Source organism: Dryas octopetala, chromosome 5 (genome assembly GCF_963921425.1).
Source record: "Dryas octopetala chromosome 5, drDryOcto1.1, whole genome shotgun sequence".
In the NCBI taxonomy this organism is placed as follows: domain Eukaryota; kingdom Viridiplantae; phylum Streptophyta; class Magnoliopsida; order Rosales; family Rosaceae; genus Dryas; species Dryas octopetala.
The window spans coordinates 17,865,801-17,885,435 of NC_141370.1; the positions used below are offsets into that span (position 1 = coordinate 17,865,801).

Below are 19,635 nucleotides of genomic sequence, written 5' to 3' on the forward strand. Positions count from 1 at the left end.
CTTTTAATTGGTGCTCATCTTTACTGACAGAATCTTATACAGAGAAATTTGGTTACAAAGGATAGATCATTCATAGCACTTGGGCCATCTTATCTTGGGAGATGAATTTTGAAGTAGGTTGATTTTCAGTGGCTTTGTATTCTTATTAATTTTGACTTAAGTAACATATTTGCAACAAATTAGCATGCCAATTTTTGCTTATGCTTATGCCAAACTAGGGAAAGCGTACAGAAATTAATAAATAGATTATGACTCTTTTCATGAGATCAACATGTCAATGGTGTGATTGTGATGTATGTTTAGGGATGGCAAAATTCATTCATTTTTTTTCCCTTCTCTATTACTAAAATTCTTTCAGTTATTACTCAAATGAAGAATAATTCATCTGACAGATCATATGCTAATGAAGGTCATTGAGCATGGTTTGGGAACCCGGCCCATTGTTGCCAACGTTAGGACAAAAGTTAGGCAAACAGCAAGAGTCAGACTGAAATAAAGATTTTGTCATCTTTTCCTTTCAGTGGTTTGAGAATTTAAGACTTTGATGTGGTTAATAAGAACACCGACCCCACAACTATAGTACTCCTAACGATGTCCACACTTTCCATCCAATCCCATCTGCCCTCTTGAAGGCTTGAACCATTCATCCAAATTTTCAAAGCTGAAAAGAAAGAACCCTGCACACTGGCCCTGGTCTTAATTATACGGTCAACTTCCATTACAGTTTTTGCCTACAATGCCTGGAACCATCCTAGTTTCAGGTACTAACAGTTACATATATGTTTTCAACTTATAATGCAAACATGGGCATGGCAGTTATGTTATGATTTATTAACTTTTTCGTATTATTATTGAATTCCCTTTAGTTCTTGAATTCATGGACCTTCCATCTTCATCACCTTCTTCCTCAATATCCATAAAGGGTAAGCATGCAATTATTTCTCCTCTTAACTTGGGTTCCTTCTCTGAGTTATGTCTATCTACATGTTCAACAATTTAACAAAGCGCTCTCACTGTATACGCATGCAGTTTCTATGGGGAAAAGAGAGTACCAAGCTTGGGACAAGGGAGACTTCTCATTGTAATTAAGAATCACAGCACTCATTTTAATCCCAAATGCTATTGCTCTTTGCTTGGTATCTAATCCTGTTTGTGTTTATGTACAGCCCATTGACGACCCTTCGTGACAACTTGGTTGTTCTTCTTCAAGATGCTGAGGGGAATGAAATATCACACGCAGGTTTGTCAAATAAATTCCTAAACAAACTAATTTATCAATTTGAAAACTGAGGCAGATGGGTATATATAATCATGTCCGGGACAGGTATTGAGACCAAGTCCATAGTTGGGAAGGGTCTTTGGGACGACTTCTTTCCCCTCAAAGGAGGTGGGTACGTGCATATGAAATTGCAGTTTGTACTCAATGAAGAAGAGCGCAACCGAATTCATGTGATGGTACTCTTAATTTTGTGTATTGTGATGTTGTTTTTGTTTTTTGATAACCAATTGTAGTTTGTACTCAAAGTTCTTATTTTTGTTGTTACTGACCTTTAGTATATCTTCTGAATTTGCTTGCAGAGAGAATCTGCACTGAAAAAGAAACATGGGGGGTTTACCAATAGCCTTCCCAGTTGTGTGCAAACTCCTAGTGCTAGGATAAATGCTGCAACAGATTTGTGCCTTCACAATGAGGTCTCAGGTTCGATCTTGATCACCTAGCAAGAAAATATAGAAACTTCAGGCTTACATGTAATTTCGGAGGAACAATTAATGAGACAAGTCCTTGATTATCAATGTGCTAATCTAGTATTAGATTTACCTTTCATGAATGACCTTGTCTTGATGTTTGAGGGATCCATCTTCTCAAGATTCATGAGAAAGCCTTCCTTAAATTGAAGCCATTAGCATTGAAAAGGTAGTGAGTCAAGTTTGTCTAAATGATTAATTTGGTCTGAGATGGTAATTGGAACTCATCATGATCAGAAATGAAATTTATTCAATTTGAAGAGTGATCTTTTTGCTGTTTAGGTGTGAAGAAATTTGAAAGGTTACTGTTCATGAGTTCTTTTAACGATCATTTAACCTGTTTTAGAGTGATGCAGATAGAAATGAGGAGACTTCATCAGGCATTACTATGCAGCAAAGGGATGATTTCACTCTGGCTAACTTAAGTCACAGGAAATTAGTTGAGAAGATCGAGGCTCAATCACTTCCTGCTAATGTTCCTTCTGGAGCCATTTGTGCTGATGAATCTGAAAGACTATTAACAAGCTCACAATCAGGTGTTGGTGTAACAAATCTTCCTAATCTTCACAAATATATACCTCATAACCTTGAGAAGCAGAGCCCGCCGAAGAAAACTCCTAGCAACGTAAAGAAAATGATAAGTGCCTTTGAAAGTGGTTTAGCTGAGGTATGTCTGGCATGCTGCTTTAGAAGAGTCATCTACATTATTTCAGATGGAGAACCTGTTAATTATGATGCATAATGTACAGGATATGAAGTCTCACATCAAACCACCACCAACAATAGTTCAATCAGATAAATTCAAAACAGGAGCTCCTCTGAAAAACCTGCACTTAAAAGAAGATAAGAAAGTGAATACAGAAACTGCACAGTTAATATCAAAAGGGGTAGTGAATTCTTTCCCTTCAGGGGACTTGCAACTTGACCCAATATGTGGTGAAAGTAGGGGTGAGCAAATCAATTTACCTGGAGCTTTAGATGGGACAAAACCATCAAATGGCACTAGGATAAAGAATGAATTCAAACTATTACACCAAGAAGTCGACATAAAGGATGATAACTCTCTCAAAGATTTCATTAATACATCAACATCTGAAACAGTTGAAGTTTCAGAGAGAAGATCACTTGGTAAGCATAACCACCAACCTTGTGATATGCTCCAAGCAAAGCGAGATTCTGGTGGCAATCCTGTTATAGAGGAGAGTCGACTAGAGAAGTCTTCCAAAAGTTCTCAAAACATCGACATTCAAGGAGCTTCAGCCCATGCATGTATATCAGTAGCAAAAGGTGAAGATAGGCACAATCTCTTTGAGAGCTCTGGTGCCTGGATATTCCCAGATGAAGCAATACACATTTGTATAACAACTAGTGGTAAAAAGGTGATGAATTTACTGGGAGGTTGCAGTATGAAGCCAAATATCCATCAAGGAAGGATGAATTTTTCTCTACCAGAAAACGTAGAAGAGGTATCTGAATTTTCCAGCTGACCTGGTTACATATTACATTGTTGAACCACTTTGATTTGATATATTGGATTCAACTAGATCTGAATTAAAACAATCTGATAATCTTCATGGTGAAGGAAAAGGATATAATTGACATGAGAATGATGTTTTAAATTTCTTCAAATTTAACATGATGTGGTGCTACTGCTTTTCTAACAGCTACTAATCATTATGTTTACATCATTATTTTTAGCATAATGTGGATATTGGTACTGGTGTGGAGGTGAATAGTAATGAGAAGAATCAAAGACCAAGAAAACTAAAGGTTGAGAATTCAGAGAATGCTGAAACTTCTACGGGGCCAGTTGGACAGGTTATATTTTCTCTCCTAAATACCATAAAGATCATTTCGTTAATAGCTTATAGAATTCTTTAATGAAGTGATACTTGGTTCTTATTTCTTAATATTACTGAGGAAAAAAAAAAGAATAATTTCTTAATACTTAATTGCACTACTTAAACCTGGGTTGATCAATGAGCTCATGTCCAATATGATATAATGTATTTATAGGTTGACAGTGTAATGGCAGAGCCTTAAGACTTCTGATGTAAAGAGTTCAGACTAATCTAACCCAAGTGGGATTGGGGTAGGGTGGGAAAACGGTAGAGTTGAAGTTCAATACTTTTGTATGCCAAAAAAGAAACTAAGAGATTCAAAGAAAATAGAGTGCAAACTGTTAGGAACAAAGTGCTGATATCTTATTTCTTTCTTTTTCCTCCCATTTCTCTTGTCAGGCAATAAAAGTTGCAATTATGGTTGGCTTTGGAACACTTGTTCTCCTTACCAGACAACGAAAAAACTGGTAAGCATGTTATTTAAGAAAAAAAAAAGTAGAAACAGATCAGCAAATGAGAATTTATATTCCTTAATTGCCCTGCAATTGTATGAACGCAAACTTGCACTGTGAATAATTTCCTAAATTTAGCAAGTCTAAATCTTAGCTTATAAAACTCATGGTTAAGTTCTGTCAAACTTTTCCTTTCTCCAGACTATCCTACAAGGACAAAGTACAAGTTACTAGTTTTAGCAGGAAAACTAATCCTATTTTTCCACTTACATGTTTGTATACATTGTGCGCGCGCCTGTGTATGCTGATTTGAATGGTCTCTTTATGTTATTGCAGATGAAATAAGCTGGTGGGTGCTCTTTGGTTATCACCATTTGTTGAACTTGTTAGATCCTCTACTTATATTTCCTATGTTGATATAATTTATACGTATGGTCAAACCTACCTCAGGTTTAACTTTAAGTTATAGCCTTTATAGTTATACTGAAGAGATAATTCAGTGTGGACTGTTAATCGAGAACATATAAGCAGAGGATCTGATTCCACATTTGTTGCACAGTAACAAAGTTCCAAATTCTTTCCCATTGTATGAATTAATAATGGACGAGCAGATTGTGCACATAGCTTTGTCTACTGCCAAATTCTTCAATAATTTTTTTTAGGTGATATGGATTTATGGAATTGTTTTCAACTTTTCATTTTGTGTTAAGCTGATATTTAACTGTTGCCTTACTGACCAAAATAGAATAAAACATCATGTCTCACCTTTAATACTACTCGTGTAAAGCATGCACAACAATACAACATCATGTTTTTTTTTTTTTTTGCACAACATCATGTTAATTTATATTGAAAAGATAACTAAATAAAAATCTAAAACCAAGTGACTTGACGCATGCAACAAAAGATTGATACCAAAATTGTGAGTTTCCCATCTCGGCCAAAATTGTTCAGTCTCATACAAAGGTTAAAGCATTTGTTATTAGGGCCGAAAATTTGAAAAGTGTCGTCTCTAAATTTTGGTGGCATTTTAATAAATAAGGAGTTTCATCAAGTTGAGGCTTCTCGATCAGTTGGAAAAATAGCAGCTATTTGTACTACAGGCAGACGCGTGAAAGGCATGGAAGGCGGTACTACAGGCCCAACACGGCACAAAACATACCAAACAGAACATAATGTAAACTTTATTTTTATAAAAACGATTTATTCATCGTTCTAATTTTTTAAATAAGTTTATTTATCATTAAAAGTTATAAAATGAACTTTAGGCTAATTTACTAAAAATTTAATATAATATATATACCTTAAAAAAGCTTCCATCAAAGGATTTCTTAGATAAAATGTATTTAAAAAATTCTTTATAGGATCATGCCGCATTATAATTGATAATTAAATAAAAACTTATAAATAGGCAAAGTATGTGGTGGGGGCTCTAGAAGGGATTCCTCTATATTTTTTTTCTTGTCACTCTATCTCTCCTTCTCACTATTACTATTATCTAATTTTTCTTACCGTATTTTGTTTTTTTTTTTTGGTAGATTCTTATTTCTTACCGTATTAAAAAATTTCTTCTGTGTTTTTTACTAAAATCAAATTGAAAACCAAAAACCAAAAATTTCTTCTGTGTTTTTTACTAAATGGGAGCGCCAAAAGCCTAAAACCCTAGCCCCACCAAAAACCCTCGTATTGCTTGCCTGCTTCGTCAGCCTCTGTTTCTGGGAAACCCGAAGAGCAAAAATGGTTCGAAGCATCAAGAACCCTAAGAAAGCCAAAAGAAAGAACAAGGTCAGCTCCAATCCACTCCCTTTATCATTAATTGGTTAATTTGTTTAGTCAATTAGGGGTTTATCTTTCATCAATTGAATTGAATTGGATGCTTGTTCAGGGCTCAAAGAAAGGAGATGGGTCTACTTCGTCTTCGATACCGTCGATGCCGGCGAAGGTATGGCAACCAGGTGTGGACAAGTTGGAGGAAGGCGAAGAGCTCCAGTGTGACCCGTCTGCTTACAATTCTCTCCACGCCTTCCATATTGGTTGGCCTTGTTTAAGGTTGGTCTGAAATTTCTTTCTTATACTTTTTGTTTGCCTAGAAATTGCAGGATAGGCATAAAGTTGAAATTTTGAATTTTGGGTTTTCATTATTGGAGCCTGATTAGTTTAATTTAGAATAACTAAGTTGATCTAAGCTTAAACGTATTGTGCTTTACTCTTGGCTGTTATTAGTTTTCTTATCTTTGACAGCTCTCATCTTACTCATAACATTGAATTCTTGTTCAGAGCTTACTTGATTTGCTGCTAATGTTTTGTATTTCATTTACGAATGAATGAGTTCATCGTTAAAATTGAATTGCTTTTGGCAGCTTTGATATTGTACGAGATACATTGGGGTTGGTTCGGACAGAGTTCCCTCATACAGTGTATTTCGTTGCTGGGACTCAGGTGAGCTTTATCCATTCATAATTTAGAATGCTTATCTACGACTTTTTCCTTCACCCTTTCATTCTTGATGGTGAAAACATCTTGTTCTGCAGGCTGAGAAAGCTGCTTGGAACTCTCTAGGAATATTTAAAGTATCTAATATTTCTGGGAAAAAAAACGAACCAGTGCCTAACAAACCTGCAGATGAGGACTCTAATATGGGTAGTGAGGATAGTGATAGTGACGAAGATAGTGATGATGAGGAGCTCAGTGGATCTGGCGCACCAATTTTGCAGGCAATATTTTGTTACATCCCACACTTGCCGATTTAATTCTCACCTTTATCTTGCTTAATTTTGATATCATCTATTTGCATTTTTCTTGTTCTCATGTACAGTTGCGCAAGGTAGCTCATGAAGGATGTGTTAATCGGATACGTGCCATGACACAAAATCCCCATATATGTGCATCTTGGGCTGATACTGGTCATGTGCAGGTCAGACTTTTTTCCCTTATATCCTGGATGAGTTCATAAATTACAATTGAAAGGATATATATTATATTTATTGAGCATAAAATAGATTACACATGTTGAGGGTGTGGGATACACATTGGCTTGTCATGTTTATAGCATCCAACCGACCATTGCATGTACTTGCCTTGTGCATTTACTTGGTTGTGAAAACACTTGATTCATAAAACATTTCTTATAGAGAATGAAATTGATAACTGAGCAAGCAGACTCAAAACAAGGAAAATAAATGCTAGATATTTTTCAGTGACTGTAAAAGGTATCCAACAAAAGGCAAATTCATAAAATACAAGTTCCAGATATGGTGTAGATTATAAAGATATCACTAAACGTGAAACTCAAATTTCTAATTTTTTATTTATTTTTTAAATTTTTATATTAAACTCACACTTCAATGACCTTTTACATTATACTTTAAATGTGACTTAGTCCTGCTACTCTTGCAGGTTTGGGACTTCAGTTCTCATTTAAATGCTTTAGCGGAATCAGAAACGGAAGTTAGCCAGGGAGCTTCTTCAGTTTTTAACCAGGCTCCATTGGTTAAGTTTGGGCATAAAGATGAAGGGTATGCTTTGGACTGGAGTCCTCTTGTACCTGGAAGGCTTCTATCTGGTACTATTATAAACTTTTTTAAATTTCCTTTTTTCTTTTTTCTATTCGAGGGTATTTAACGGTATGTTGCTTTCTTGATTGAAACTGATGATTCATTGATGTTCTTGATTTTTAAAGGGGACTGCAAAAATCATATACATTTGTGGGAGCCTACATCTGGTGCAACATGGAATGTTGATACTACTCCATATATTGGACATACTTCAAGCGTAGAAGATTTGCAAGTGTGTAGCTAAGATGGGAAGCTATAGTTACATATGTTTTTAAGCATATGGAGTCTTTCTTACAATCTATTCTGAGTAACATTTTTGTAACTCTTATCTGTGCAGTGGAGCCCCACAGAAGCGGATGTATTTGCCTCTTGTTCTGTGGATGGGACTATAGCAATATGGGATACCCGTTTAGGGAAGTCACCAGCAACTTCTTTTAAGGCGCATAATGCAGATGTGAATGTCATTTCTTGGAATAGGTGTTTAAATTTTATTTTGTTTTTTTATTCATTTGTTTTGGTACATTTGTGCCTCATATGATATGATGACCTCGGTACTTCTTTGCTTTTGATTAGGCTGGCTAGTTGTATGTTGGCATCCGGAAGTGATGATGGTACCTTTTCCATTCGTGATCTTAGATTGCTTAAGGTAAAATCCTTGTCTTGCATTGCTGAAATGGTGAAAACATATTTTCATGTATCTGAGATTTCTCCCGTGTTCATTTACCATGAGTGTTAAAATTGGGTTCATTGATATATTACTTAGACAGAGGTTCATTGATTTTTTTTTTTGGACCGAGGTTCCTTGATGTTTTTTTAGACACAGGTTCATTGATGTTTTTTTCTCTATCTGCACATAGGAAGGGGATTCTGTGGTGGCACATTTTGAATACCATAAACACCCTATCACATCCATCGAGTGGAGTCCACACGAAGCTTCCACTTTGGCAGTGTCATCATCTGACAATCAGCTAACGTAAGTAATATTCATAGAGTGGATGTACTTTTATGCTCTTTATGTTTGAACTCATAATATTGTCATTTGGCTTTCATTACCAGAATATGGGACCTTTCTTTAGAGAATGATGAGGAAGAGGAGGCAGAATTCAAAGCTAAGACAAAAGAGGAAGTGAATGCTCCAAAAGATTTACCTCCACAACTTCTATTTGTTCATCAGGTACCTTGTCAGAATGTTTTACTCCAAGAAGCCTCACTTGTTCAGTCATCTAACTCATGGTTATTTTTTGTAACAGGGACAGAAGGACTTAAAAGAAGTTCATTGGCATGCTCAGATCCCTGGCATGCTTGTATCAACTGCTTCAGATGGTTATAATATTCTTATGCCTTCAAACATACAGACTACCCTTCCCTCTGATGGTGCTTGAAAGTTGAAGTTTATCAATATGCTTGGCGCATGGGATGGCATGAATGGTTATGTGCTGAAGCAACTACATATGTGAAGTGACATGGTTTCTCTTTATTTTTTTGAACTTCTTTCCTTACCCCATGTTTGGGGGTTTGGTTGTGTATGGAGTAACCTCTACAAGTTTTGCCTAATGCTTTTGCATTACCTGGAGTTGCTGTCGATGTTCTTTTTAATATAATTGTCCACTGAGTTAATTATCCGAAAGGGCCATATGCATCTATTTCAATTTTCAAGGTATCCGATGTGCTTTTATCCTTATTTAGTTCACAGTAGCGAAAAGGGGGAAGAGCGTCCTGCGGTAAAATAAAATAAAAAATATTGAAACGATTCTAGCCTAGTTTCGTATTTCAATCTGGTTTATGATAACGTGACTTTGTTGTATTAGGAATTAGGATTTCTATGAGGTGATTCCTTTAGATAACCCACCCACACAAGACGGTACTGCCATAATATTCTCTCTGCAATCAATCTGCATGGGTGGGTCTTAATTTCTCTGCTTACTTCTTCTGTCGTATTCCTATATATCTATATCTATCTTCTGCTGTCTGCCATGACGACTGGTGGTATTGCTACCAAAAGAAGGTGCAGTACTAGAATAATATACCAATCAAAACATCACCACCAACATCAAAATTCATCAACATTCTCATCTCTGATCATCCTTTTTTTCCTTAAGGAGCGAAATATTTTCCATGCCGTCTGAGCTTCCATGCAACAACTTCTCTCTGGATTGCCTCCCTCGTTTTCAAGTAGATGATCCACCAATTATGGTTGGAACCTATAATGACTTAGTTTGTGCTGTGGAACAACGTGATTACTACATCTGCAATCCATACAGCAAAGAATGGGTTGCTCTTCCCCCAACCCCTCAATGCCACAAGGACGTAAGAGTGGTAGTGGGATTCATCTGTGATCCCTACTATAAGGAAAAAGATGTTGATGATGATGGGAAAGTAAAAAGTAGTAGTACCATCCAGCTTAATGATGAGTATAGATACAGGGTTGTGCGAATAATTATTCCTTACGATGAATATCCAGAGGCTTTCGTTTTTATGATTTGGCTTGGGAAGCTGGCGTTGCTTACCAAGGTGTGTTGTATTGGATTGGTTCAGAACATGACGGCTTTGTGATTGGGTTCAATCCATACCAGGAAAGTTTTGATGGTAAATATTATTGTGGTTTCATTGGTATGCCTGATCCTCATGGAATTTATAAAACAGACACCAACCTAAGTGTGAGCCGATCAGGATATCTGCGGATGTGCCAATTGGACTTTATGCAACCCAGGGGAGTTACCAAATAAGTGTTTTGGAGTGGAAATATTTGATGAGTTTGGCAAACCTATTCATCAATGGTTGTATACACACAAGGTTCTCCTGGACCAAATGGCTTTGGCAAATCCATTGATCAATAAATGAATAAATATTGGACCTGCGGGAGCTGGAGGAATCAATAAATATGAATATGGAGGAGACCGCAACCACTCCATTTCAAGGTGTCAGTTGTTACAGCCGAGGGATCTTTCCATTTGAGCTCCCATGGTGGCCGACACCAGTTCCAAGGCTACACTAACGATATGCATATGCACCTGCAGAACCGAGAATTAAACTAAACTTTTATTTGGATTTTATATGTATGCTGCTGGGACTTGTAATTTTATACTTGCACTTTTTCATTGGTTTATGTGTGCATGTGTGTGGCAGGCACTAGGGACTTGAGCTATACTAGGGATAAGACCAAAGGCCATCTTTTTCTTGGTTTCCTTCTTATTCTTGTTCTCTTTATTTACATGCATTTCTCCAAGCAAGTCCAAGAGAAGGAATATTTACAAGTTTCTTGGGAGAAAGCAGATTGTGAATCTCGAAAGTGTTATTGTATTCCTCATTGAATAAGTGCATTTGGACAGCATTGCTTGTACTGCATTGACCGACAGACAAATTTTCAATGGCTGTAAGCTGTAAAAAACATAATTGCCTTAAATAAAATTATAAGGGCTGTAAAAAAAGAGAGAGAGAGAGAGTTGTATAGCTTTTGTCATTAAAACTGCCTCATATGTGACCCAAATATGGATTTCCCTATGACAACATTTAACAGGTATAATGCAGCAAGCAACCATTCATGTGACTAATAGAAATGGTTTCCAATGAAGAGGAACTGCCTAGCTCATCACATCTGCATAGCATATTTTTCATCACAACTACTTGTTAATTTGCTCTATGAATTGATGGGCTTTCCATTTAATTTGGGGAAAGGATCTTGCTTGCTTAAAACCACAACTTTGCTCTTGTGTGCAAAGTACCCCTTAACAAGATTTTTGTATATCAATATGGCCACTATGCACTCCACCTACAAATTGCACCAGATTTTCATTAACAGCCTCTCAGGAACGGCAACTGGTTTGAGAGAGAGAGAGAGAGAGAGAGAGAGAGAGAGAGAGAGAGAGAGAGAGAAAAAAAAAAAAACAAGTACCTCATCAACATCCATGTCCATCTCAAGCCATTTCAATGCTTTGACAATTACTTCCAACTTCAGCTGGTGAGCTTTGCTTGGGTCCTTTAGCTTTTGGATAATGTAACTGCATGATGCACATATAGTAATCATGAATTAAATCTTCAAAGAACTTCTACTATCAGGTGGAAAATTTATAATATGGCATGGAAACTTACATTTTCTTCAGCAATCTTTGGTAGACTTGGAGTTCAAGCTTCTCAAGGACAAGATATACACCTGATCTCAAGAACCTGATATAATTCAAAGGACTCAGTTCCCATCTTCTAGAAAATTATGTTTACCAATCTCCAGATTTTCAAAATGAAAGCCAAACATACCGGTCTTCATGCTCCTGAAGAGCGTGCCGAAGAAGTCGGAGATCACCTCTTTTTAGAGCTTGCACAACATTGCTATACTGTGAAAGAAAAAAACGTTGTTTACTAGGTTTTAATCACAAAAGTTTTCAAGTTCTTTTTCCCTATTTTATTGTAGGGAGGGGGCTGAAATAAGGTAAGGTTTTAGGTACTAAAATGCCTGTGACACCACTGAGATGTTGATCCTATAAGTCAAAAATGGTAACCAGCACATGTAAGTTTGAGATCTCCGTAAATAGATTATATGTAGCATGCAAAAGTAAGCGACACAGAATATCACATTTCCCAACACCAAGCATTAAATAAGTTCTCTTTTAGGTAAAGTAAATAACAAAGTCAAAGGGAATGCCATACCTCAACCAAGTTATACTTTTCCAGAAGCCAATCGTTCGGTAAGATGCCTATTGAAAGCTTCACAGGTATCAAATATTTCAATATCATCCTAAAGAAAAAACATGAATGAGAAAATAGAAACACATACAAAATCTAGTAAATCTCAAGCTTGACTTCTTTATGAATGACTTCTTATGGCAAGCTGTTTTACAATGTAAGCATGTAAATGTAAAACCACAGAGAATTACAAGGATATTTTAGTATATTCTGATTATACTACAACTTAAAAAGTAGACATAAACAAACTGAACTTTCGCAATATGTTAGCCAATTTAAGATTCAAGATACATCATCATTTCAACATAATAGAAGTAGAATGATCATGCATTTGCTTTCCCATTGATCATTAAACTTCCAAAGGCCAGAAATTAATATTCAGGAGCAGATTGGTCAATTATCAAAATCAAATGCTAGCATCAACATCATTCAAATAAAAGAGGATTCATGCCGTAAGAATATATCAGCACAACATTTTTTTTCTTATAAAGATACCCCCTTAGAGTCTATTATGCAGATGCAAAATATATGCAGCAAGCACACCTGAACCAAACCTTATATTTGCTTCACTCTGAGGGTTGCAATGTCTCAAGGCATACGACAATTTATGATCAGCCTGCAAGTAACAGAAGTAGATTTACTGAGTAATAGACCTGATAAAAATCCAGAACTAGAGTTTTTGCAAGCATAGAAATAAGCGGAATTTAGGTAAATTTGAAGATGACACATCCAATGAAATCAAATCTATAAATAGATGCGAAATCCTGCTGATAGTGAATCGAATAGTCAGTAAACTGACCATAAGGCATAGGATGGGAGTGCCCATCCATTGTCTCTAAATTCAAGCATTCAAGAGGGTGATCCTTGAACCAAACCGTAAAACACAACTTAAATAAGTAAAGAAAAGAAGTGTATCATTAACATAATGGAAATTAGGTTACTTACAGCAGGAAAATTTTCATTGAAAACTTCTAGACGGCCTGTATAATACATGTAGGCAACCTGCACATCATAGCACCACAGTAAGAATAAACATTAAATAGTTGTAAATTGATAACCAATTTGAAAGGGTAGGGGGAGAAGAAAAGAAAAGGAAAGAAAATTGCATCTCCTGTGCAACAAAAACCAATTATGACCTTGTCTCTCTTAGGGAATTCCTCGAAATCAAATATACGAGCAGTTTCAATACTCCTTATCACACTACGGCAAAGGTGAACTGTACCAAGCTGCAAAGTAGTAAAAGATGAACCATCATTGTGCAGCTCATGCTACTTGTGCTTTCTCCAGCATTCATAAGAGACCCTGATAGCTAATTCAGGTATATTTTCAAAGTACTGATGAACTAAGTATGCATAAAATATTACCTTGAAGTAAACTTTAAACAACTGGCAAGTCACGTATAATGCTCCAACTCGTTTTGGGCCTTTTCCCTATAAATGGACACACATATTAAAGCATTAGCACAATTCATAAAGTTAAACTATGACATTAATTTTTAATTTAAGAATTGTTCACAAAAAACCAAGAGAAAGGAAATGTAATTGTTATAAAAGGATGAGTAAAACAATGGGACTTTGCATTCAAATAGCACAAAATACAAACCCAAGTTTTAATAAGAGAAGCAAAAGCAATAGAATATAAATAAGTAAGAAACATTACAGCAAGAACCCCAAACACTTTCATAAGGAAAGAACCAGCTCCCTTCAACTTCTCTGGGGACCTTCCATTTGAAGCCAATTCCTTATCAGCCTACAAAAACACACCCATAACAGTCTCACTTAATTCCTATTCCCAACATATCCACACCCAATATCAACAACAATAATAAGAAACCACATATTAACCATTTTTACTTAAAAAAGAAAAAAGAGAAATTTTGGGTCTTACCCTCTCAGCTAGAACTCTAATTTCATAAACTACCACATACAATGCTTGCAAAGCCCAGGCCGTGTCCCAGTTCCTAAATTCCTGAATAAAAGCACTGCATATCCACCATCACCAATAGTCAAATACCAACGACAAAATTACATACTCAAAAGTCAATCAAAAGCATTCTCAAAGATGAATACTTGGCAGATTTCTCAAAGGCTTGGTATGAATCAACCAAGCTCCCAACGCGGTAACTTTGAAAAGCACGGAACAGATGAACCAGAATTTCAGCAAACTGAGAGTAGTTATCGGACTGTTTAATCAATCTATTTGCGTCCTGTCACACAATAACAACACCCAATAAAACCCTAATCCTCATTGAAACAAATACACATATATACATAGATATTGATGTGAATGCAGGACCTGGAAGACGTTGAGGGCATCAGCGAGGGCGAGGAGAGAGGGGTTATTGGAGGAGAGAGAGAGGAGTTGCTTGAGGGAAGCTCCGTCCTGCGACGAAACGGCGTCGGAGAAGCGGTTCAGGTAGTCGTTGATTCTTCTGTGCGCCTCTCCCATGCTCAAATACGCCATGGTCTTCTCTCTGTCTCTCTGCTCAGACGCTCTGAAGCTGCAGCACTCAGCACTCAGCAGACACCCCTTTAAGGACTATAACGACGTCGTGTTCGTCCACCAGCAATTAATTATTGGAGTTAATTGTACTACGAGTCCCTCAACTTTCTCCAATTTTCACATTACTCCTTAAATTTGTTTCATGAATTCTGTAATCCACCTCTTTTTGCTTTATTTTACGTTAGTCCTGACCGTCAAGTCAGCTACATTTTCTGATAATTTTATCCACGTGGGGGGCACGTGAGTATATTTTGACACACAAAAGTTCATTAAAATTGAAAAATTTGAAAAAGTAATCTAATTGAAGTTAAATAACCGTCAAGTCAGCTACATTTTCTTCTAATTTTATGGGTGGAGGGCACGTGAGTATATATTGTATATTTTGACACACAAAAGTTCATTAAAATTGAGAAATTTAAAAAATTAATTTAAATTGAAGTTAAATAAAGATTTTTAACCTCTTTTTAAAATTTTTAGAAATTTAACTTTTGAGTAGTACTCGAATCTTGCTCGAGCACTATTCAATAAAGTTCGAGTACTACTTGAGGGGGTTCGAGCACTTTTCGATAGGATCTTGAGCGCTATTTGAAGGTCAAATTTCTCAAAATTAAAAAAAAAACAAAGTTACAAATATTTAATGAATAATGACAATTAAAATAGGTTAGTTTTCTAAATTTCTCATTAAAATTCTAATTGAATACACCTTAATTTTACCTTAATTATAAGAAAAATGGAAACGGCAGGTCGTTTCACGTAGACTCGGAATATCCGAGTGCGACACACGTGATGCGTCCAAATCCAACACCAACTCAACTCGTTGTCGTACATACCTTCCTTCCAAGTTCCAACTCAAAGCAAGACCACTCATAGGCTCATAGCCATTAACAAGTCGTCCTCCAAAGTTTGAAAGCTAACTTCCACCAAACATTGTCTGCTGCCACACCAAGACCAAACCTTTAACCCTTGAATCTCACTCAAAACCTTCTCTTTCTCTCTTGTCTTTGCTCACCAAGAAAACCCATATCTCAAAATCTTCAATTCTCTGAACCCATTGAAGAGAAACCAGTAGAGCAACATGGGTTCGGATCCGTTGCCCATGAAACCCGCTCCGATCCCGACCCGAGATGAAGACCCATCAAGCCCAGCTGCGGCTCTGCTCTCTTTCAACACAGACTCAAGCTCTTCGCCTTCAACGGCAGGCCGTCCAAACAAACCCACTACCACCATCATCTTCATCTCCCTGCTGCTCATCACCTGCATAGCTCTCTCTGCTGCTGTTGCTTTCGCTTTCCTCTTCTTCTCGAACCCGTCAAAGGCCGCCACGCACACCTCCTCTTCCTCTTCAGTCGAATCCAAGGCTCGTAATCTAACAAAACTTGACCATCCAGTGGTTCTGTTAGTTTCCTCAGATGGGTTTCGATTCGGGTACCAATTCAAGACCCCGACGCCGAATATCGGCAGGCTTATCGCCAATGGGACCGAGGCCGAAACGGGTTTGATTCCTGTGTTCCCAACTCTTACTTTTCCAAATCATTACTCAATTGTCACAGGGCTTTATCCGGCTTATCATGGAATAGTCAACAACCACTTTGTGGATCCGTACACTGGGGAGGTCTTCACAATGGGAAGCCACGAAGCTAAGTGGTGGCTTGGTGAGCCCTTGTGGGAGACTGTGGTCAATCATGGCAAGAAGGCTGCCACGTATTTCTGGCCTGGTTCTGAGGTAAATAAAGGTTCTTGGACTTGCCCTGAAAAGTTTTGTCAGCAGTATAATGGTTCTGTTCCTTTCGAGGATCGAGTTGATACTGTTTTGGAGTACTTTGATTTGCCTAGTAGTGAAATTCCTGCGTTTATGACCCTGTATTTTGAGGATCCTGATCATCAGGGTCATCAGGTTGGGCCTGATGATCCTGAGATTACTGAAGCTGTTGCTAGAATTGATAAGATGATTGGGAGGTTAATTGAAGGTTTAGAGAAAAGAGGGGTCTTTGAGGATGTTACTATAATTATGGTTGGTGATCATGGGATGGTTGGTACATGTGATAAAAAGCTAATTTTCTTAAATGATTTGGCTTCTTGGATTGAAATTCCTGAGAATTGGGTCCAGTCTCATACACCATTGCTTGCAATTCGTCCGCCTTCAGGAGTTGATCCTTCGGATGTTGTTGCTAAGATGAATGAAGGATTGAAATCGGGGAAGGTTCAGAACGGGAAGAATTTGAGAATGTATCTTAAGGAGGAGCTTCCTAGTCGGCTCCATTATGCAGCGAGTGACCGAATTCCTCCGATAATAGGGTTGGTTGAAGAGGGGTTTAAGGTAGAACAAAAGAGCACAAAGCAGAGAGAATGCGGAGGAGCACATGGTTATGACAATGCCGTGTTTTCCATGAGGACCATATTCGTTGGCCATGGTCCTCAGTTTGCAAGAGGACGCAAGGTTCCTAGTTTTGAAAATGTTCACATATACAACTTGGTCACTACAATTCTTAATATTCAAGGTGCTCCTAACAATGGATCTCTATCGTTTCCCCAGTCCGTTCTTTTGCCCAGTGCTTAGTGTCTATCTCCCCAGCGTATCCCAGGTGGAGTCAGCTTCTTGAAGTTTGAGCAGTGGTTGGCCAGATTTGGCTATTATGAAACCATATGATTATGTGCTTGCAAGTTGCAAGGATAGATCATGAACATAAAGATTATAAGGCTTTTGCATAAAAGGTAAGACTATCAGTCATTTCATGATCACACGAGCTCACTCGTTGAAACATGGTTAGTTTCTTTAGCAATGGTGTTGTTCCATCTATCTCCTTCATTTAATAGGAGCTGCACATGTAAGACCGGGATCAACTTCTACAATGCAGAGGTGTAATTTTGTAAAGGGACAACATCTGGTAGAATGATTGTATTGTCCACAAACTTAAATTCTTGTGTCATGTTGGAATGGATATATTTTCTGTATTGCATAAAAACATATATGAAATGTGCAACCCAATTCATGATTAAAGCAATCCCTCTTTCAACCTCCATGGTTAGCATTTATGTGTCAAGCTCATGGGCTTAAATTGCATCTTTTAAGTCCAGCCTTAACCTTAGATGGACTTGGATATAGATATTAGATATGGTTTAGAGATGTTAGTTATATTGCCTGTTGAGCTTCTGTTTGATTCATAAGCTTTTTCGGATATGCATGTCTAGCAAGGGTAATGCAAAATGTCTATGTTTGATGGATCATTCAAAAAGTTGGTTGCATGTTAAAAGTTAAAACTTTAGTTGCTTTATTGGTTTATGAATTGTTTGTTAGAGGTTCATCTTTGATTCTTTATACGGTTAATATCTGTGTTTAAATAATCCTCATTGAAGTGTTCGTCCAACACCAGATGATCCAATAAGAACTGTTGGTTTAATTGCCTGATGAAATAGGGAGGTACAATGAAAAACCAAGAAATGTTGAAGAGGATCATTACGGGAGCTAACGATTAATCCCTCCTAGAAAAATTCATCTGCCCCATAAATTAGGAAACAGTAGTGCTAGACATCCCACATTTTTATACCACAATTTCATACCACCTTATGTGGCAATTTACATGGCATTCATACATTGGATACTAAAAAATAAAAACCAAAATCCAAAAAAAAAAAGAAAAACTTTGTCCAGTAAAATAATGACACGTAAGATGGTACAAAAATGTGGTATAAAAATATGGTATATATAGCATTATTCATTAGGAAAATAATAATGCTATACTTAGCCACATTCTTATACCACATTTTTATACCGTCTGACGTGTCATTACTTTATTGGACAAAGTTTTTCTTTTCCTTTTTGGGTTTTTATTTTTATTTTTATTTTTTAGTATCCAATGTATGAATGCCATGTAAGTTGCCACATAAGGTGGTATGAAATTATGGTATAAAAATGTGGTATATGTAGCACTACTGGTTTCATAAACAACAAAAATCCACTCAACCCACAACTTATTTATAGCCTTTTCACCAATTTAAGCTCAAAGATCTAAGTGGGAACAAAGTTTACTAAGTCTAAAGTTTTTTTATTTGATTTCTTGTAACAAAAATTTGTAGCATAGAAAGCCCTTAGGGTTAGCCCAAGTGGTGAAAGTGGATGTGATAATTAAGGTTAGAATTATGTTAGGTCAAGGGTTCGATTCCCTCCAATATAACAAAAAAAAAAAATTGTAGAATAAATTAATAGTATTTAAAAGAGGTAGGGAATTGAGGTGAGATATAAAAATATTTGGCTCAATCATTTCAATTTTAATTTAGCAGAAAATAAATTTAATTTTGATATTGTTGCATTACGAAAATGTTATAATGTGTTGTTACCAATCTATTAGAATTGTGTACAATTTATAAAGGTCTTGTTTGGGTTTGGGATTTTAAATACTAATGAATGTATAGGTGTTATAATTTAAGTGAATTAGGAACACCACATCATATGTCACACAATGTCACGATTACATACAATAATTTTTCATTACACTTATTTGGTATGTTATCTTTATCCTTGTTTTATGAGATTTTTCTAGAAAAGAAAAATGTCAGTTTTGGGTTGATTTAAATGTTTTACAACAGCATTTTGTTCATCCAAATTACAGTGATGATACTAATTTTATTTAAAAATATCAATTTTGTTCATCCAAAGTGCATATATATGAATTCCATGAAAGATACCATGAATTGAATTCTATACTGATTGGTTCCAAAGGCTTGGAAATATCTATATGAATTCACAAAATTGATATGAATATATTTTAGATGGAGTGTCATACCATTCTTACTAATGATGTGAAGGTTTAATATATGTATATGTACATAACTAAATAATTTCATACGATCTTCTTTAATAATGAA

General features: G+C 36.5%; 5 protein-coding genes across 7 annotated transcripts; 4 read left to right on the forward strand and 1 right to left on the reverse strand.

Annotated features, from left to right (window-relative positions):
* The first annotated feature begins 294 nt into the window (after positions 1 to 294).
* Positions 295 to 4,737, forward strand: LOC147285175 (uncharacterized). 3 transcript variants are annotated; one of them, XM_086245079.1, is made up of 11 exons: positions 305 to 761; positions 867 to 923; positions 1,030 to 1,081; positions 1,167 to 1,240; positions 1,325 to 1,455; positions 1,579 to 1,692; positions 2,093 to 2,413; positions 2,496 to 3,212; positions 3,445 to 3,564; positions 3,987 to 4,054; positions 4,376 to 4,737. In XM_086245079.1, coding segments are annotated over exons 1-11 (1,680 nt in total). In that variant the 5' UTR covers positions 305 to 736; the 3' UTR covers positions 4,377 to 4,737. The 3 variants fall into 3 exon arrangements, with proteins under 3 accessions (XP_086101207.1, XP_086101205.1, XP_086101206.1); XM_086245080.1 differs by having other exon boundaries at positions 313 to 761; positions 1,579 to 1,699; positions 2,103 to 2,413; XM_086245081.1 differs by lacking the exons at positions 3,987 to 4,054; positions 4,376 to 4,737 and adding an exon at positions 3,763 to 3,928 and having other exon boundaries at positions 295 to 761.
* A 918-nt stretch (positions 4,738 to 5,655) lies between these two features.
* LOC147285176 (Transducin family protein / WD-40 repeat family protein) lies at positions 5,656 to 9,225 on the forward strand. Its single transcript, XM_086244608.1, has 12 exons — positions 5,656 to 5,824; positions 5,925 to 6,088; positions 6,400 to 6,478; positions 6,571 to 6,753; positions 6,855 to 6,953; positions 7,436 to 7,601; positions 7,719 to 7,825; positions 7,931 to 8,070; positions 8,167 to 8,239; positions 8,451 to 8,566; positions 8,650 to 8,767; positions 8,844 to 9,225. The coding sequence occupies exons 1-12, from the start codon at positions 5,777 to 5,779 to the stop codon at positions 8,973 to 8,975; spliced, it is 1,425 nt and encodes a 474-aa protein (XP_086100734.1). The 5' UTR covers positions 5,656 to 5,776; the 3' UTR covers positions 8,976 to 9,225.
* Positions 9,226 to 9,708: 483 nt separating this feature from the next.
* On the forward strand, positions 9,709 to 10,319 carry LOC147285177 (uncharacterized). Its single transcript, XM_086245778.1, has 2 exons — positions 9,709 to 10,027; positions 10,087 to 10,319. Exons 1-2 carry the CDS (start codon positions 9,709 to 9,711, stop codon positions 10,317 to 10,319), a joined length of 552 nt encoding a protein of 183 aa, XP_086101904.1.
* Positions 10,320 to 10,867: 548 nt separating this feature from the next.
* EER5 (proteasome family protein) lies at positions 10,868 to 14,777 on the reverse strand. The gene is made up of 13 exons (XM_086244255.1): positions 14,566 to 14,777; positions 14,340 to 14,476; positions 14,158 to 14,251; positions 13,930 to 14,019; positions 13,635 to 13,700; positions 13,407 to 13,496; positions 13,216 to 13,272; positions 12,825 to 12,886; positions 12,235 to 12,322; positions 11,845 to 11,921; positions 11,683 to 11,757; positions 11,486 to 11,591; positions 10,868 to 11,362 (listed from the first exon to the last, which is right to left on the reverse strand). The coding sequence occupies exons 1-13, from the start codon at positions 14,731 to 14,733 to the stop codon at positions 11,231 to 11,233; spliced, it is 1,242 nt and encodes a 413-aa protein (XP_086100381.1). The 5' UTR covers positions 14,734 to 14,777; the 3' UTR covers positions 10,868 to 11,230.
* Positions 14,778 to 15,660: 883 nt separating this feature from the next.
* LOC147285179 (Alkaline-phosphatase-like family protein) lies at positions 15,661 to 17,746 on the forward strand. Its single transcript, XM_086245871.1, has one exon. It carries the CDS (start codon positions 15,848 to 15,850, stop codon positions 17,327 to 17,329), a length of 1,482 nt encoding a protein of 493 aa, XP_086101997.1. The 5' UTR covers positions 15,661 to 15,847; the 3' UTR covers positions 17,330 to 17,746.
* The last annotated feature ends 1,889 nt before the right edge of the window (positions 17,747 to 19,635 follow it).

What these genes read in the sequence shown, in the direction of transcription:
- LOC147285177 (XM_086245778.1), top strand. Translation starts at nt 9,709, where the DNA reads ATGCCGTCTGAGCTTCCATGCAACAACTTCTCTCTGGATTGCCTCCCT. An exon ending in TAGATACAGGGTTGTGCGAA is followed by an intron (nt 10,028 to 10,086) that starts TAATTATTCCTT and finishes TGGCTTGGGAAG; the next exon opens with CTGGCGTTGCTTACCAAGGT.
- LOC147285176 (XM_086244608.1), top strand. Translation starts at nt 5,777, where the DNA reads ATGGTTCGAAGCATCAAGAACCCTAAGAAAGCCAAAAGAAAGAACAAG. An exon ending in CTGATACTGGTCATGTGCAG is followed by an intron (nt 6,954 to 7,435) that starts GTCAGACTTTTT and finishes CTACTCTTGCAG; the next exon opens with GTTTGGGACTTCAGTTCTCA. An exon ending in TCATCTGACAATCAGCTAAC is followed by an intron (nt 8,567 to 8,649) that starts GTAAGTAATATT and finishes TTTCATTACCAG; the next exon opens with AATATGGGACCTTTCTTTAG.
- LOC147285175 (XM_086245079.1), top strand. Translation starts at nt 737, where the DNA reads ATGCCTGGAACCATCCTAGTTTCAG. An exon ending in TTCCTCAATATCCATAAAGG is followed by an intron (nt 924 to 1,029) that starts GTAAGCATGCAA and finishes ATACGCATGCAG; the next exon opens with TTTCTATGGGGAAAAGAGAG. An exon ending in TTGAAAGTGGTTTAGCTGAG is followed by an intron (nt 2,414 to 2,495) that starts GTATGTCTGGCA and finishes CATAATGTACAG; the next exon opens with GATATGAAGTCTCACATCAA.
- LOC147285179 (XM_086245871.1), top strand. Translation starts at nt 15,848, where the DNA reads ATGGGTTCGGATCCGTTGCCCATGAAACCCGCTCCGATCCCGACCCGA.
- EER5 (XM_086244255.1), bottom strand. Translation starts at nt 14,733, where the DNA reads ATGGCGTATTTGAGCATGGGAGAGGCGCACAGAAGAATCAACGACTAC. An exon ending in AAAAGTATAACTTGGTTGAG is followed by an intron (nt 11,922 to 12,234) that starts GTATGGCATTCC and finishes TTTCTTTCACAG; the next exon opens with TATAGCAATGTTGTGCAAGC. An exon ending in TGGACATGGATGTTGATGAG is followed by an intron (nt 11,363 to 11,485) that starts GTACTTGTTTTT and finishes TGCAATTTGTAG; the next exon opens with GTGGAGTGCATAGTGGCCAT.